Genomic DNA, 19,059 nt, shown 5'->3' with positions numbered 1-19,059 from the left:
CCACATCACCCCCTAGCATTCTCTCTATAGTCTCCCACCATGTAGTACCTCTGTCTGTCAACATGAAAACAGCACACTGAACTTTCCGATCCTCAGGGCATTTCATATACCGAAATATGGTCTCCAAAGACGATAACCACAGTTGAGCCCTGGTGGGGTCCTCCAAAGACCCATCGAATGTCGTGGGGTTATACTTCCTGAAATCCCTTAGGTGCTTGGCCTCTGCCGACAACTGATCCGGCACGACCTGGGGCACAACTGAAACTGGAGCCGGAGCTGGAGCAGGAGCTGGCGGGGCAGGCTGCTGCTGCTCCCGCATTTGCATAATCAAATCCCTGAACCTCTACTCCATAGCTGGTAGGTCCGCATGAGTAACTGGCGCAGCCGGGTCAATGGCTTGGGCTACAGGCTGCACCTCAGGTTGAACACGTCCTGCTCCCCTTCCTCGGCCTCCTCGGCCACCCCTACGTGCACCTCTCCTTGGCGGCATTTCCCTAACAACCACCAATGATCCCTTTAGTCATAAGTGGTAATTAATTTCGCAGTTTAACTTAGGTAAGGTAATGCATATAGAGTTATACATATAATTTCATGAGAGCGTACCTGACGAGTGGCAAGGATCGTTTTAGCCATAAGGACACAAAACACAGACTCACATCATAAGACAGTCTACAGAACCTAAAACTTAGGCTCTGTTACCAACTGTAACGACCCAACTTTCCGGACTAAGCTGAGGTCACTACTCAGTACTAAGACTCGACCACAAAGCACAAAAACTCATAAAGGATCGATTACGATTCATTAAAAATGTTAGAAATATTACAAAAGCAGTTTGGGGCCCTATTTTAAATCACAGTCACGAGAGTTTCAAATACAATACTCAAGTCATCAAACTCAAATCACAAAACCAACTGTCCTAACAAAATATATCAGCGGAAGCATAAAGAAAACCAGACGCGTCCATATGGCCTTCACGCATCCATCTTGCCCCTCGTCGGTCTGCCCCTCGCTGTACCCTTACCTGAAAAGTTAAAGAAAAGAAAGGGTGAGTATAAAATATACCCAGTAAGGGACCCACTACTGGGCCCGTTAGGGAACAACAGTTAACTTCCTATTCAGGGGTACCCTACATAACCAATTAATTGTTCCGTAGAACGCACATATCAGTCTCGTGATCTCGAAGGATACACCTATCATTCTAGTGATCCCAAAGGATGCACATATCAGTCTAGTGCTCCCGAAGGATGCACATATCAGTCTAGTGCTCCCGAAGGATGCACATATCAGTCTAGTACTCCCGCAGGATGCACATATCCGTAAGGTACACTACCCCATAGATGAAGCTAACCGTTACCCCTCAGTCCATACTAAACCGTCTACCACAGTCATACCCCATCAACACTCATATTACAATTTCGCCATAGGCCTCGCCAGTCAGATAATATAGGTTTAGACAACTACATCCTCGGTAGTTATATGCGTCTCCGCTTCACACACCATTGTGATATCCCTAAATCCAGTCAACTAGTCAATCAAAACCGGACTCACCGCCCTTCCACGACCAGACTCCATGACCAAAATCCAGACAAATGACTACCACGTACCTAACCGTAAAATTTTAAGGTCCATCGGCATACCATTCCAATCCACAACGTGGCCCATAACATAACTACAGTATACCGAACATCAGACATCAGTGCCTATCCATACACAATTCCATCTACCCGATGGCACACAAGCTACAACTAACGGTCGCGTTACCTTTACATCAGACAAGAGCATAGCAACGATACTCAAAATCAAACTCACATGCATTTATTCAGTACAATTACTAACATGTAATCCCCTGTGGATTACTACGTTTCCAGCCTCGATCCGAGGTCCAGTAGTAGGAAAACCCTTACCTGATACTCGATTATGCCCCTCGATCGAGTCCACGCTCAACGGATCCACCTAAACGAAAACACGAAGGTTTTAATCGATGACACTAGTAGAAGTCATTTTAAATGGTCCTAAGCAACATCCGTTGACTTACGCAAGGAAAGGAAAGCTATCTCCAAACAAGCCTGCCGCGGAACCCGAGAACTTGAACGTCAACTCCTTAATACCTTCAAAGGATGAGAGGTAGGACCAAATCTTATTCCAATATTCAAACTCGAATCGGATGTAGCAACATTAGGGAATTCATCAAAAAGAATCCTTACCGAAGACTCATCGTGACCCGAAGTGGAGGGAGGAAAATATGGCTTAGATGGCTCGGTGAACAGGGAGCTCGGCTTGGCTTAGAGGTGATCGGCTCGGCTCGACTCGGCTCACGGCTCGGCTCGGCTCGTGGCTTGGGTTGGCCGGCTCGCGGCTCGGCTCGGCTTGGGTCGCTGCTCGGCTCGGCTCGGTCCTCGGCTCGGCTCGGCTTGGATCGCTGCTCGGCTTGGGTTGGCCGACTCGCGGCTCGGCTCGGGTATGGATGGTGGCTCGGCTAGCTCGGGTCGGATCGGGTTTGCAGCGTGAAACGGGGCAACCACGAGCGACGGATCTCCGACGTTCGACGACCGTGAAGAATCGCAGCTTGGAGGCGTTCGACGACCGGCCTTGCTTCAACGCGGCGGACAACCAAAGGAGGGGTGCACGCCGGTGGCTGGCGTCGTGAGCCCGAGAGGAGATCAGAAACGGACGGGGCCGCGGCGGTCGGACATTGAAGCTGGAGAGTTTCGACGATGTAGACGGAGACGGACCCACCACAGAGACGGAGATGGAGATGTGCGCGAACGGAAGGAAAAAAAAAAAGAAAAGAAAAACGGGCGGCGGCGAACGATGTAGGAAGAAGAAGAAGAAGGAGGAGGAGGAGCGGCTGGGGGGGGGTGTCGCGCGGCTAGGGTTATTTTTGAAAAAAAAATTCTTATTATATATATATATATATTAAATAAAAATAAATAAATAAATAAATATAATGATAATAATATAAATAATATAAGAAAATATTAAACAATAAAAATAAAATTAATTGGTTATAATAATATTAATATCACAAACTCAATATAATATTCAATAAAAAAAAATATAAAGGTTTTAATATTAAATTATAATGGTAATAATAAAAATGATAATAAGATAAATCATATTATATTATTATTTCATCATCTACAAAATCTTAAAATCCCGAAAAATTCACATAAATGCTAAAATTTTACCTCGAAATTCGGGGCGTTACAGTTTTGTCGTGGAAGGACGGTGAGTCCGATTTTGATTGACTAGTTGACTGGATCTAGGGATTTTTCACAATGGTGTGTGAATTGGAAACGCATATAGCAACTGAGGATGTAGTAGTGGTTATGTAGGGTACCCCTGAATAGGAAGTTAACTGTTGTTCCCTAACGGGCCCAGTAGTGGGTCCCTTACTGGGTATGTTTATACTCACCATTTTCTCTTCTTAAACTTTTCAGGTAAGGGCACAGCGAGGGGCAGACCGACGAGAGGCAGGAAGGATACGTGAAGGCCATATGGACGCGTCTGGTTTTCTTATTGCTTCCGCTGATGTATTTTGTTAGAATATTTGGTTTTGTGATTTTGAGTTGATTACCTGAGTTTTTATTTGAAACTTTTGTGACAGTGATTTAAAATAGGGCCCGAAACTATTTTTGTAATATTTCTAACGTTTTAAGAAATCGTAACCGGTCCGTCATGAATTTTGTGTTGTATGGTCGAGTCTTAGTACTGAGTAGTGACCTCAGCTTAGTCCGAAAAGTTGGGTCGTTACAAAAACTCCATGATCAATGTCCAGACAAAAGACTACCACGTACCTAACCGTAAAACTTTAAGGTCCATCGACATACAATTCCAATCCACAACGTAGCCCATTAACATAACTATACTATATCGAACATCCGACATCAGGGTCTATCCGTAAACAACTCCTTACACCCGATGGCACACAAGCTAAAACTAGCGGTCGCGTTACCTTTACATCAGACAAGAGCATAGCAACGATACTTAAAAGTCAAACACACATACATTTATTCAGTACAGTTACTAACGTGTAATCCCCTGTGGATTACTACGTTTCCAGCCTCGATCCGAGGTCCAGTAGTAGGAAAACCCTAACATGATACTTGGTTATGCCCCTCGATCGAGTCCACGCTCAACAGATCCACCTAAATGAAAACACCAGGGTTTAAACAATGACACCAGTAAAAGTCACCTTTTTAATTCATTCGAAACAACAACGTCGGCTTTCCCGAGTAAAGGGAGCTATTCCCAAAATGAACTTGCCGTGGGACCGTGAACTTGAACGTCAAACCCCTATTACCTTCAAGGAACGAAAGATAGGACCCAGTCTTACTCCAATATTCAAACTCGAAACGGTTATAGCAACATTGGGTAAATTACCAAAATGATCCTTACCGAAGACTCACCGTGACTCGAAGTGGAGGGAGAAAAATATTGCTTAGGTGGCTCGGCTCGGCTCGGCTCGGCTCACCCTTGGCTCTGCGCGGCTCACACTCGGCTCGGTTCGGCTTACCCTCGGCTTGACGCGGCTCACCCTCGGCTTGGCTCGGCTCACGACCCGACTCGCGGCGCAACTCGGCTTGGCTCGGTCTTCGGCTCGATTCGCGGCTCGGCTCGCGGCTCGGCTCGGTCTTTGGCTTGCGGCTCGGCTCGGTCTTTGGCTTGCGGCTCGCGAATCATTCTTCGGCTTGCGGCTCGCGGCTCGGCTCAGATTCATGAATCGGGTCGGTTTGGATGAGGGTTCTCGGGTCGGCTTGCAAGAAGGGAAATTCGCGACTGATGGAGGTTTTCCGTCGGCTGCCCGGCGAACGACGCGACGGATGGCGGCTGGATGCGGTCGGACGAAGGACACACAGCGGCGTCCGGTTACGTGAGACCGAAAGGGAGGTCGGGAAAAGACGGGACCGCGGCGAACGAAGTTGAAGTTGAAGAAGTTGCCGACGATGGAGACGGAACGCGACGGAGGAGATGGGGACGGAGGCGAAGGCGTGCGTGACGAAAGAGGGATGGTGGGAGGCGGCGCTGAAGAGAAAAAAAAAAGAGAGAGCTGCGGCGGCGCGAGGAAGAAGACGAAGAGGATGAAGGGGGGGGGCGCGCGCGTAGCTTAGGGTTTTAAAAAAATCATATTATTATATATATATATATATTTAAATAAAATAATAATAATAATAATAATAATATTAATATCAAATAATGAATATAATATTAAATAAAGATAAATATATCAATATTAAATTATAATGAATAATGATAATAAATAATAATAATAATAATAATAATATTATATTATTATTTTATCACTTACAAAATTTTAAAAATCCCGAAAAATTCACACAGCCATCGAAAGATTTGTCATTGCTTCCAAAGAATGGAAGGACTTTAAATGATGTATGTTGCATTATTTTAGTTATATCTAATTTTCTCCCGTAGTCCCCATTTAATGAGAAGTATTATGGTATGAAACCCTAGGCATTGGATCTAAGAATCATGTTAATAACAACAAGACTCAAAAAACACAACACCAACAGCTCCAAAACCAATTTGATTTGAACCCCTAAGATATAGGTTAGATTCAGATTACTTAGATGATCTAACAAACTAAGGATTGGACAAAGCTAGAAACTTCCATAAACCCTCAAGCAGTCCATAAACAAGGACATATCAATTCTCACTGGATTGCTGCAAATATTCATGCACTCTATCGCAAGAACACACAAGAACAAAATTCTACATTTTAGTATTTTTCAAATTTCATTCATCCAAACTCTTATTTTAAATGTGGAAATTACAACCATAATTTTATACTATTTAAAATATTAAATCAAAACTCTCAACATTTGATTTGATGACTTTTGGGTTGTCCAGATAATTTTTCAACTTCTTCATTTGATTCAGTTCTGATTTCTAATTGGTTCGTATGATATTACGTACTTTGCTGTATATGTATATTGTCAACCATCGACAAAAATTACATTTTTTTAAGATTGCAATACTTCTTCATTTGATTTTGTATTTCTATTGGCCATGTAAATTTTGAACCGAGAAATAGAAATTTAAAAATTTTCACTTAGAAATTATCTTTGAAAACTTATTTTTTGGATTTGGTGATTGGACAATAATTTTTTTTCTTATGTTTCGTTATTTTTATAAACACGTCATCTAAATTTCAATTCCTTACATAAAGTATTAAAAAATTCTTGAATAGTTAAACTCAATTTGAACATTTTATATCTAGAGAAGACGATACTTAGTTGCTTCTTAACCTTTCTACCGCTTTATAGTTAATTTGAAGGGTATACTTACACTTCATACCAAGTTTTTGGCATCATACATGGTCAGAAAATTCAATTTTTAACATCTTAGTTGCATCTTTTCAAATAAATAAATAAAGCATATCTTAGTTGTAATTATGTCAAAAACAAATTGACAATTATGATTATTCAAGAATTGATTTTGGTTATTTTTTGAAGATAAAAATAACAAATAATAATAATACAAACACCAACAAAAGACTAAAATAGGCTTTAACTATGTAATTACAACTTCCCTTTCTACTCCCTAAGAAAAAAACCATTTCTCTAAATTTCATCTATATAAGTGTGTATATCGATCAAAATGACCCATAGGACACTAATATTGAGAAAGAACAAAGATTTTAAAATGACCAATAACTCTTGTATCGTCATTGTCTCTCTCATTGGAGTTCTTTTGTTCACCATCATTTCAAATGTGGCATCATCTAACGACGTCGTTTCCACCATCTGTCCAAAAACTTCAAACCCGCCATTTTGTTCAAGTGTGTTGAAATCTGCAGGCACTGCAGATCTAAAAGGCTTGGCTGTATACACCTTAAACCTTGCCCATACAAATGCTCGCAAATCTTTGACCTTAGCCAAGTCACTTGCAACAACCACCATCAATCCTCAACTTAAGCAACGATATTCGTCTTGTGCTGAGAGCTATGATGAAGCTGTTGGTGACATTGAAAATGCCCAAAAGGACTTGGCACTTGGTGACTTTAATGCTGTCAATATTGTAACTTCTGGTGCCATGACAGAGATTGACGACTGTCAGGATAAGTTCGCGCAGCCGCCAAAGGATATGTCGTTGCTTTTGAAGAATGGCAAGACTCTAAACGATATATGCAGCATTATTTTGGTTATATCAAATCTTCTTTGAGGACTATATGTACTTTTGAGATTTAATGAAGTTTGTTTTTTAAAATAATAACATTTACAATGTAATGGTATTTAAATTGATTAGTTTAGTTAATTTTTAGGTGATAAAAAAATCAATTAATAGATAAATTTAACTGATCAAAATAACTAAATAAAAAATCTTACTTAAAAGACAATGTCCCTAATAAACACAGATAGACTTATATCACTAGATAATTCTAACAAATGAAAAATTACTGAAATTTTCATTAAGATAATTCACATAATATAACATCTTAAATTTACGCGATGTTTCCAGAATACCTTAAGCCATTTAGTTCACTGATTCAAACTTTTATAGTATATAGTTGCTTTAATTCAAGTGTTATGTTTGAAAATAAATTTAGTTTTAAAAAATAACTAAAAACTATCATTTGAATATTTGACAAGAGGAAAAATGCGTATAATAAAATGGAAGGAATGAAGCATTTTAAATATGTTTAATGTATATATTATCGTTTGACTATGATCGTTGAATGTATATATAATTAAAGTAATAACTAAATTAAAAAAAATAAAAATAACCAAATAGAAAACATCAAATCAAACTTAAATAATTTATTTAATTCGTTTGATATGATATAGTCAATTAGAATTCAAAGAACAAATTAGAAAGGAAAATCATTAATTATACATTAACTTATTGTTCTATTAAAATGACCAATTCCAATTTCAATCTTAGACTCTTTGGCTAGTTTTAGAGTTTTTAATTTCTTTTCTACAAAGTTATTCCTGACATAAGGTGTTGACACGACGACACAACATCAAACGTTGTAGCATCAAGCATATGCCCGAAAACTAGAAATCGATCATTTTGCACTAATGTATTGATATCTCAAGGCAACGCAGACCCAAAAGTGTTAGCCACTTTCATCCTCAAACTTACATGTACAAATGCAAAAAGATCTCGAAATTTGGCCAAATCTCTTGTAGCAACGATGACCAATTCTCAACTTGAAAACTAATATTTGTCTTGCTACGAGAGCAACGAGAAGGCCGTGGGCGATATTGAGAATGCTAAAAGTAATTTGGCCATTAGAGATTCCAATGGTGTCGATATGACAACTTATGGCATCATGACAGTGGTCGACGACGGTTAAGATAACTTTAAATAGCCATCTTGATTCATCATTATTGCTTCCAAAAGAATGAGAGGACATTAAATGTTGTATGTAGTATTATTTTAGTTATATCTAATCTTCTCCCGTAGTCCCCATTTAATGAGAGGTATTATGATATGAAACCCTGGACATTGGATCTAAGAATCATGTTAAAGAACAAGACTCAAAGAAAACAACTCCAACAGCTCCAAAACCAATTTGATTTCAACCCCTAAGATATAGGTTAGATTTAAATTACTTAGATGATCTAACAAACCAAAGGATTGGACAAAGTTAGAAATTTCCATCAACCTCTAATCTTCAAAGCACTCCACAAGCAAGCCAGATCAATTCTCACTTGGATGCTCCAAATATTCATGCATTCTATCACAAGGCTGTAATATTTCTTACGGATATGTGCATCCTGCGGGAGCACTAGCCTGATATGTGCATCCTTCGGGAGCACTAGACTGATATGTGCATCCTTCGGGAGCACTAGACTGATATGTGCATCCTTCGGGAGCACTAGACTGATATTTGCATTCTTCGGGAGCACTAGACTGATATGTGCATCCTTCGGGAGCACTAGACTGATATGTGCACCCTTCGGGAGCACTATACTGATATGTGCGTTCTACGGAACCACTAGACTGTTATGTAGGGTACCCCTGAATAGGAAGTTAACTGTTGTTCCCTAACGGGCCCAGTAGTGGGTCCCTTACTGGGTATGTTTATACTCACCCTTTTCTCTTCTTAAACTTTTCAGGTAAGGGCACAGCGAGGGGCAGACCGACGAGAGGCAAGAAGGACGCGTGAAGGCCATATGGACGCGTCTGGTTTTCTTATTGCTTCCAATATGTATTTTGTCAGAATATTTGGTTTGTGATTTTGAACTGATGACTTGAGTTTTTATTTGAAACTTTTGTGACTGTGATTTAAAATAGGGCCCGACACTGTTTTCTTTTTGTAATATTTCTAACGTTTTAAGAAATCGTAACCCGTCCGTTATAAATTTTATGTTGTGTGGTCGAGTTTTGGTATTGAGTAGTGACCTCAGCTTAGTCCGGAAAGTTGGGTTGTTACACTATATACTTTTGAGATTTTTATCAAAGAATAATATGAAATTCATTTTTTAAAGTATTAACATCACAAAAGTGTTAGCCACTTTCATCCTCAAACTTACATGTACAAATGAAAAAAAAATCTCTAAATTTGGCCAAATCTGTTGTAGCAACGATGACCAATTCTCAAGTTGAAAACTAATATTTGTCTTGCTACGAGAGCAACGAGAAGGCCGTGGGCGATAATGAGAATGCTAAAAGTAATTTGGCCATTAGAGATTCCAATGGTGTCGATATGACAACTTATGGCATCATGACAGTGGTCGACGACGGTTAAGATAGCTTTAAATAGCCATCAAAAGATTCATCATTATTGCTTCCAAAAGAATGAGAGGACATTAAATGTTGTATGTAGTATTATTTTAGTTATATCTAATCTTCTCCCGTTGTCCTCATTTAATGAGAGGTATTATGATATGAAAGGGCAGTCTCCACTAACTTAGAGAAATTCATCCACTTAGCAATTGTTGTAACTGGGGTACGTATTTCAAAACATAACCCTCTTTCAAACCTTCGGCACCTGTCACTCTCAGAAGCCACAATAACATCAGCATACCGTGAAAGCTCAGTATTCTTCCTCTCATACTCAGCCACTGAAAGTGATCCTTGTTTCAACCCCAGAAATTCATCCCTCTTGGCTTCGCAGTATATGCTGGGATAATACTTATCTTCGAATATGCATCTAAAAGTCTACCCGTCTAAAGCACATGCATCACTGCGCCTTGCTAATATAGATTTCCATCATCCTTCAGCCTCTTTTTGCATCAAAAATGTGGCCAATCTAACCTTTCGCTCCTCAGAACAATTCATCGCATCAAAACACTTTTCAAGCATATTCAACCAGTTCTCTGCATCAACTGGATCTGTGGAACCCTAAAACACTGCAGCCCCTAACTTCTTCAGTCGTTCAATTCCATATGCATTTTCTGGATCACTAGGCTCTGCTCTCTCTGGCCTTCCTATCTCATGTGCAGTTCTCATAAACTACTCGTTTCCTGCCCCACCTCGAACTCTTAGGGTACTAGATTCCCCTAAAGATGGACATTGGATAGGACCTTGCATCTCGTCTTGATTCTGTCGACGTCGTCTACTAGTACGTGTTGGCATGACTCCTATAATATGTCAAACATTAGACATACTATAAATACTTAACCCAAATGCATGATACTAAATGTCTACTCACATATTAATAATAATTGGACTCACTTCTACCCTTACCTAGACCATACTCCACTAGTTCACTTTAAGCTAACTTGACTTTCAATTATTTACTTTTCAGTTTCTTCTTAGAGCTAACTGCTCTACCTTAATTCCCATGGAGAAAACTGCTCTGATACCAAGTTGTCACACCCCCTCTCGGACTACCTGCTACCTTAGACCGGAAGATGGCGTGAAGCCGACGAACAACGCTTTTCTATACCTGTATCTGTCGACTTTGCTTAAAACTTTCATGTGATGAACTTGTCAATCTAGTATATAAACTATTATACATGCAACAAAACAAAGCGGATCCTAGGCTAGTAAAAAACATACATGAAGTGTACCTCAAAATTTACCGATTTCACTAGTAAACCTAAAGACACCTTAATCAAAATATAACCAACAAAATTTAGACAACTACACCTCCTAAAGCTTATACAAACTGTGGAGTATCTATAACATACAAGGGTGTATATACATCATAACACAACAGACTCTATGCCCAACTCAAAACACGTACTGGCAGACGATAACGGAGCTTCCGCAGACTAAGGCAGTCTATCAGGCACCCGGAACTCGATCTCTGCCTAGAAAATGGGTACAACATTTTGGAAAGGGTGAGCTATGAAGCTCAGTGAGTGACTCAATTTAAAACTATGAATTTAAAGATAAGAGCACGTGAAAACTTTACACATATAAATCTGTTTATACAAGTTGTAAATGTAAACATGTAGTGATAAGAATAGCTTCCTCAAATACTCAGCATGTTCGTCATTGAAATCTAGCAAGGCATATCAAGTATATCGAAGCATTTTAACTAACATGACAAATCTACGTTGTGTATGGTACATCCAGTACAACAACATTTACAAGCTCTACGATGTAGTGGGGCCCACCCAACACTCCGATCATCTTTGTCGTAGTGGGGCCCGCCCAGCACTCATGACAGCATCGTTTTTACGGAGTACACTCAATGTCAACAATGGAATCTAACCAGTGTGCACACGGTAATCTCTAGCCTCAGGCTCAAGATCTCAGTCATGTAGTTAATAAAAATTTTATAAATCATCTAAAAATATTAAAACATGCCTGCTTATAAATTTTACACAAAGCTCGATATTTACTCAGCTCTTTTGTGGAAAACTTTAGTTCTTAAAACAAAACTTCTTACTAATTCATGCTTTGCTTAAAACATTGTGCTTTAAATACGTTCCAAACATTTAATATCTACGTGCTAGCATAAATTTCTTTAAGAAATCTAGTCTCCAAATGTATACCTGAAAATAGTCATGAAATTCAAATACCTTTCATGGCTTCGTAAATAAACATTTATCGCATTCAATCATAATAACAGTTATGGAAAATCTTTCAAAGTTGGTTTTGTCACTCACAGTCTTGGGCTAGATCCTCGGTCTATAAGCTCGGTTTAATTCTTCTCGGCCTGCCAACAACCCAACCGAGTATTAGAACTCTAAACATTCTGGTTTTCTAAAGATATGCATAACATGTCGCACCAAAGATGACGCTCATGAAAACAAAGCTTAAGAAATAAAATCCTATGACTATAACATAAACTTTCCAGATTTCTAACATAAACTTCAAATGACTATAACTTTCTCAATACTTAACCAAAACGAGTGTTCTTTATATCAAAATATTCATTTTGAGATCCTCTAAAACTTACCTGAAGACATGTAAATCTGATTCCCTGTGAATAAACTTAGATAACCCTCGAAACAGAACAACTTCCAGAATTTAATTGATTTTTAGTCGTTTTTGGTTCACGATTTCTTCATGAAAGTTGTAGAAAATTGAATAAGCTTTCCAACCATACTAAATATAGTTTTGAACTCCACCGGTACACTCTGAAATACAAGAAAAACTAGAGACCTCCTTATTTCGAGTGAAAACCAACTGCCCTGTTTTCTTCATCAAAAAGCACCCAATGAATATCCGAATTTGCTCCAACTTTCGTCATAATATTTGATTGAATATGAGTTAACTTTCAGTAAATGTAAATCTCACCTCTTAATTCCTTTTGAAGAGTTCAAACTGAATTAAAAACTAGTGATGTGCAGAATGAACCAAGATTCAGCCATGGATACACTTTGCTTCAGTTCTCCTCCTCTTCTTCAACCTCAAAATTCTAGTAAAATTCCTCTGCTTCTTCCAAACTCTCTCTTAAATGTTCTCTGCAAATTGAAGAAGGAAAAGAATGGAAGTTGGATGAGAATTTGTCTTCAAAATGCTTGGTGGGGAAGGAAGAGAAGAAGAAGAAGAAGAAGAAGAAAAGATAAAATGAAATTTTCTTCTCTTTTTTTTTTTCTTTTTATCCTTTTTTTCTTTAATTTATTTAATATATATATATATATACACTTAATTTCCATTTTCTTTTTTTTTCCACATTTAAAGAAATTAAACCAAGAAAATATCGGGTTTACAACTTACCTTCCCCTTAGAAAATTTCGTCCTCGAAATTTAGAATGTCCTTAACTAAAAAGTATCGGGTATCTCGTTTTCATTTGATCTTCCGATTCTCAAGTTGCCTCATCCACTCCATGATGTCTCCACAAAACCTTTATGAGTGGAATCGTTTTGTTTCTAAAAACTTGTTCCTTTCTGTCGAGAACCTGAACTGGTTCTTCAACATAACTCAAATCTTCTTTTAATTCAACTGGTTGCTCATGCAACACATGTATGGATCTGGTATATATTTTCTTCACATGGATACATGGAAAACATCATGTATTCGTGCAAGTTCTATTGGCAACTCAAGTCTATACGCTTCTGGTCCCACTCGTTCCGTTATCTGATATGGCCCAATATATCTAGGACTTAACTTACCTTTTCTTCCGAAACGAATAACACCTCGCCATGGAGATAATTTCAAGAAAACTTGATCTCCAACTTGGAATTCTAGGTTTCTTCGTCGCTTATCCGCATAACTTTTCTGTCGATCTTGGGCTATCCTCAGATTTTCTCTGATCAACTTAATATTGTTTGTCGCAATCTGAACCAACTCAGGACCTACTAACTTCCGCTCTCCCACTTCATTCCAGCACACAAGAGTTCTGCATGGTCTCTCGTATAAGGCTTCATATGGTGCCATAGCGATGCTAGACTGATAGCTATTATTATAAGCAAACTCCATAAGTGGCAAGTGGGTATCCCAACTTCCTTTAAGTTGAAGGACACGTGCTCTCAAGATGTCCTCTAAAGTTTGGATGGTCCTCTCGGACTGACCATCTGTTTGGGGATGAAATGATGTACTAAACTTTAGCCCTGTTCCCATTGCTTTCTGTAAACTAGGCCAAAATTTAGAAGTAAACCTCGGATCCCTATCTGAAACTATGGACACTGGTACTCCATACTGACTCACAATCTTATCAACATATAATCTTGCTAGCTGGTCTAACGTAGATGTCGCTTTAATCGGTATAAATCATACCGTCTTGGTGAGTCTGTCTACTATTACCCATATACCATCATGTTCACTGGATGTACGAGGTAATCCAAATAGAAAATCCATAGTAATATGCTCCCATTTCCACTCTGACACTCGCAAAGGATTAAGAAATCCTCCTGGCCTCTGTCTTACTGGTTTAACCTGTTGAAAAATCAAACATCTATCAACATATTCAACTATCTCTTGCTTCATTCCGAGCCACCAATAAGTCTTCTTTAAAGTTCTGTACATCTTGGTGCTACCTGGATGCATAGCGTAAGCTGAACTATGAGCTTCTTCTAGAATAGCATTCTTAAGCTCACTAATATTCGGAACACATAATCTTCCCTGTCTAACAATGGCTCCATCTGTTCTCAGCTCAAACTCCACCTCTAAGCCTTTCTTGGATTTCTCAAGCTTCTTCTGTAAATTACTGTCTTCTGACTGTCTTCTTACAATCTCAGTTACTAGAGAAGACCGACCTGAAATTGAGCTAAGAGACTTTTTGAATCCTCCGTAGTTACTACTGCCTTGGAACCTCTTAACTCATTCAACAAAGCTAATTGAATACCACACAAGGCACTCTTCGGAAGTCTTGACTTCCTACTTAATGCATCCGCTACTACGTTGGCCTTACCTGGATGATACTCTATAGTATAATCATAATTTTTAATCAGTTCTAGCCATCGCCTTTGTCTTATATTTAGCTCCTTCTGATCGAAAATATACTTCAGACTCTTATGACCTGTGAAAATATGGTACTTTTCCCTGAACAAATAGTGTCTCCAGATTTTTAGTGCTAAAACAACTGCTGCTAGCTCAAGATCATGGGTAGGGTAATTACACTCATGCTCCTTCAACTACCTTGAAGCATAAGCTATTACATTCCCATCTTGCATAAGCACACAACCTAATCCTAGCCTTGAAGCATCACAATAAATCACATAGTCCTTCCCTGTTACAGGAAGTGCCAAAATAGGTACTATGACTAGTCTTTTCTTCAATTCCTGAAAACTTTGCTCGCATTTATCTGACCACTCAAACTTAGCATTCTTCCTTGTCAAAGCGGTAAAAGGCAATGCCAATCGAGAGAAATCCTCAATAAAACGCCTATAGTATCCTTTGAAACCCAAGCAACTACGTACTTCTGTCGCACTAGTTGGTCTTTCCCAATTGACAATCGCTTCTACTTTTTGTGGATCGACACTAACTCCTTTTGCTGAAACTATATGTCCCAAAAATACTACTTGTTCCAACCAGAACTCACATTTGTTGAACTTAGCGTACAACTGTTTATCATGTAGAGTCTGTAGAACAATCCTCAGATGTTCCTCATGGGATTCTCTGTCAACCGAGTAAACTAATATATCATCAGTGAACACAATCACAAAATGATCTAAATACTGATGGAAGATCTTGTTCATGAGATCCATGAAAACCGCTGGCGCATTCGTTAAACCGAATGACATAACTCGAAACTCATAATGCCCATACCTCGTTCTAAATGCTATCTTAGCAATATCTGATTCTCTAACCTTCAACTGGTGGTAAAGGATACTTGTTACGTATTGTAACCTTGTTTAACTGTCTATAATCAATACATAATCTGAGGGTACCGTCTTTCTTTTTCATAAATAGCACTGGTGCTCCCCACGGCGAAACACTAGGCCTGATGTATCCCTTGTCAACTAATTCTTGTAACTGCATCTTCAATTCTTTAAGCTCGCTTGGAGCCATTCTATACGGTGCCTGTGAAATAGGTGTTGTTCCTGGTAATAATTCAATGGTGAACTCAATCTCTTTATCAAGTGGAAAACCTAACAGATCATCTGGAAATACTTCAAGAAACTCTTTCGCCACAAGAACATCTTCTGGCTTTAGCTTTTCTCTCTGCACTTCTACGATGTGTGCAAGAAACGCTGTGCAACCCTTCCTTAGCAATTTCTCAGCTTTCAAAACTGAGATTAAACTTCTAGAAACGACCTTCCTCATACCTCTAAAAACCACTTCAGCAAAGCCTAGTTTTCTGAAAACCACTTCCTTCCTATGGCAATCCATAGATGCATAGTGAGCAAATAAGAAATCCATTCCCAAAATTACATCTAACCTCTGTAACTCTAGTGGTAGCAAGTCCACTAGCAGACTGATACCTTCTACTAAAATTTCACAATTACGCAACACCTCATTAACAAGTAAAACGTCACCAACTGGAGTGTATATAGCTAACCCATAAGATAAAGGCTCTAGCATCCTATTCAGCTTAGTCAGAAATATACTAGAAAGAAAGGAATGCGTAGCACCTGGATCAAATAAAACATCTGCAGTTACATTACAAATAAGAATCGTACCAGTAATAACGTTTGGTGCGTCCTCCGCTTCTTGTTGAGTCATAACATAGACTTTTCCTTGTTGCCCAAGTCTTCCAACAACTCCCTTTTGCCTTGCACCACTAGTGCCCTCTGTTGGAACCACTGAAACTCTCGATTGCTCAACTGTCTGTGACCCAACTCCCTGATCTCTCTGAACTGTCATGTTCAACTGCGGACAATCTTTCTGGTGTTGATCTAGTGGGTTGACTAGTTATTCTCTGGCTCTGTCTCTGAAAAACACTACCATAACTCACGTTCCTCGATGCTTGGCCTCTAGAACGATTCTTAAAATCTCGACGGCTTGAATTATTTATCCCAGGCGTGAACCTCCGCTGCTCACGACCTCTAAATCCACTAGTTGTTGAAGTCCCACGACTAAGCTCTACTACTGATTTCTCTTCTGTTATACTCTGCTCCACACAAAGGGCAGTCTCCACTAACTGAGAGAAATTCGTCCACTTAGCAATGGTTGTAACTAGGGTATGTATTTCAAAACGTAGCCCTCTTTCAAACCTTCGGCACCTGTCATTCTCAGAAGCCATAATAACGTCAGCATGCCGTGAAAGCTCGGTATACTTCCTCTCATACTCAGCCACTAAAAGTGATCCTTGTTTCAACCCCAGAAATTCATCCCTCTTGGCTTCGCAGTATATGCTGGGATAATACTTATCTTCAAATATGCATCTAAAAGTCAGTCTAAAGCACATGCATCACTGCGCCTTGCTAATATAGATTTCCATCATCCTTCAGCCTCTTTTTGCAACAAAAATGTGGCCAATCTAACCTTTCGCTCCTCAGGACAATTCATCACATCAAAACACTTTTCAAGCATATTCAACTAGTTCTCTACATCAGCTGGATCTGTGGAACCCTAAAACACTGTAGCCCCTAACTTCTTCAGTCGTTCAATTCCATATGCCTTTTCTGGATCACTAGGCTCTACTCTCTCTGGCCTTCCTATCTCCTGTGCAGTTCTCGCAAACTGCTCGTTTCCTGCCCCACCTCGAACTCTTAGGGTACTAGATTCCCCTAAAGATGGACCTTGGGTAGGACCTTGCATTCCGTCCTGATTCTGCCGGCGTCGTCTGCCAGTACGTGGTGGCATGACTCCTATAATATGTCAACACATTAGACATACTATAAATACTTAACCCAAATGCATGATACTAAATGTCTACTCACATATTAATAATAATTGGACTTACTTCTACCCTTACCTAGACCATACTCCACTAGTTCCCTTTAAGCTAACTTGACTTTCAATTATTTACTTTTCAGTTTCTTCTTAGAGCTAACTACTCTACCTTAATTCCCATGGAGCAAACTGCTCTGATACCAAGTTGTCACACCCCCTCCCGGACTACCTGCTACCTTAGACCGAAAGATGGCGTGAAGCCGACGAACAAAGCTTTTCTATACCTGTATCTATCGACTCTGCTTAAAAATGTGATGAACTTGCTAATCTAGTATATAAACTATTATACATGCAACAAACCACAGTGGATCCTAGGCTAGTAAAACACATACATGAAGTGTACCTCAAAATTTATCGATTTCACGAGTAAACCTAAAGACACCTTAATCAAAATATAACCAACAAAATTTAGACAACTACACCTCCTAAAGCTTATACAAACTGTGGAGTATTTATAACATACAAGGGTGTATATACATCATAACACAACAGACTCTATGCCCAACTCAAAACACGTACTAACAGTCGATAACGGAGCTTCCGCAGACTAAGGCAGTCTATCAGGCACCGGGAACTCGATCTCTGCCAAGAAAATGGGTACAACATTTTAGAAAGGGTGAGCTATGAAGCTCAGTGAGTGACTAGTTTAAAACTATGAATTTAAAGATAAGAGCACGTGAAAACTTTACACATATAAATCTGTTTATAGAAGTCGTAAATGTAAACATGTAGTGGTAAGAATAGCTCCCTCAAATACTCAGCATGTTCGTCATTGAAATCTAGCAAGGCATATTAAGTATATCGAAGCATTTTAACTAACATGACAAATCTACGTTGTGTAGGGTACACCCAGTACAACAACATTTACAAGCTCTACGATGTAGTGGGGCCCGCCCAGCACTCTCATCGTCTTTGTCGTAGTGGGGCCCGTCCAGCACTCACGACAGCATCGTTGTTACGGAGTACACTCAACGTCAACAACAGAATCTAACCAGTGTGCACACGGTAATCTCTAGCCTCAGGCTCAAGATCTCAGTCATGTAGTTAATGAAAATTTCATAAATCATCTAAAAATATTAAAACATGCCTGCTTATAAATTTTACACAAAGCTCCATCTTTACTCAACTCTTTTATGGAAAACTGTAGTTTTTAAAACAAAACTTCTTACTAATTCATGCTTTGCTTAAAACATTGTGCTTTAAATACTTTCCAAACATTTAATATCTACGTGCTAGCATAAATTTCTTTAAAAAATCTAGTCTCCAAATGTATACTTGAAAATAGTTATGAAATTCAAATACCTTTCATGGCTTCGTAAATAAACATTTATCGCATTCAATCATAATAACAGTTATGGAAAATATTTCAAAGTTGGTTTTGTCACTCACCGTCTTGGGCTAGATCCTTG

The 19,059-nt window shown here is 39.1% G+C and overlaps 1 protein-coding gene and 1 long non-coding RNA gene across 2 annotated transcripts; one reads left to right on the top strand and one right to left on the bottom strand.

The window, feature by feature from the left end:
* Positions 1-6,663: 6,663 nt before the first annotated feature.
* LOC127143963 (pectinesterase inhibitor-like) lies at positions 6,664-7,182 on the top strand. The gene has a single exon (XM_051079273.1). It carries the CDS (start codon positions 6,664-6,666, stop codon positions 7,180-7,182), a length of 519 nt encoding a protein of 172 aa, XP_050935230.1.
* A 4,691-nt stretch (positions 7,183-11,873) lies between these two features.
* Positions 11,874-12,840, bottom strand: LOC127151691 (uncharacterized). The gene is made up of 3 exons (XR_007824797.1): positions 12,667-12,840; positions 12,326-12,560; positions 11,874-12,082 (listed from the first exon to the last, which is right to left on the bottom strand). It is a non-coding gene; the product is annotated as an uncharacterized LOC127151691 (long non-coding RNA).
* Between the last annotated feature and the right edge of the window lie 6,219 nt (positions 12,841-19,059).

This window comes from Cucumis melo, chromosome 11, assembly GCF_025177605.1.
Source record: "Cucumis melo cultivar AY chromosome 11, USDA_Cmelo_AY_1.0, whole genome shotgun sequence".
NCBI lineage: Eukaryota > Viridiplantae > Streptophyta > Magnoliopsida > Cucurbitales > Cucurbitaceae > Cucumis > Cucumis melo.
Note: the sequence above shows the minus strand (reverse complement) of the source record. Positions and strands in the feature narration are given on the sequence as shown.

Bases quoted from the DNA above. Each gene is read 5' to 3' on its own strand.
- LOC127143963 (XM_051079273.1), top strand. From the start codon at position 6,664: ATGACCAATAACTCTTGTATCGTCATTGTCTCTCTCATTGGAGTTCTT.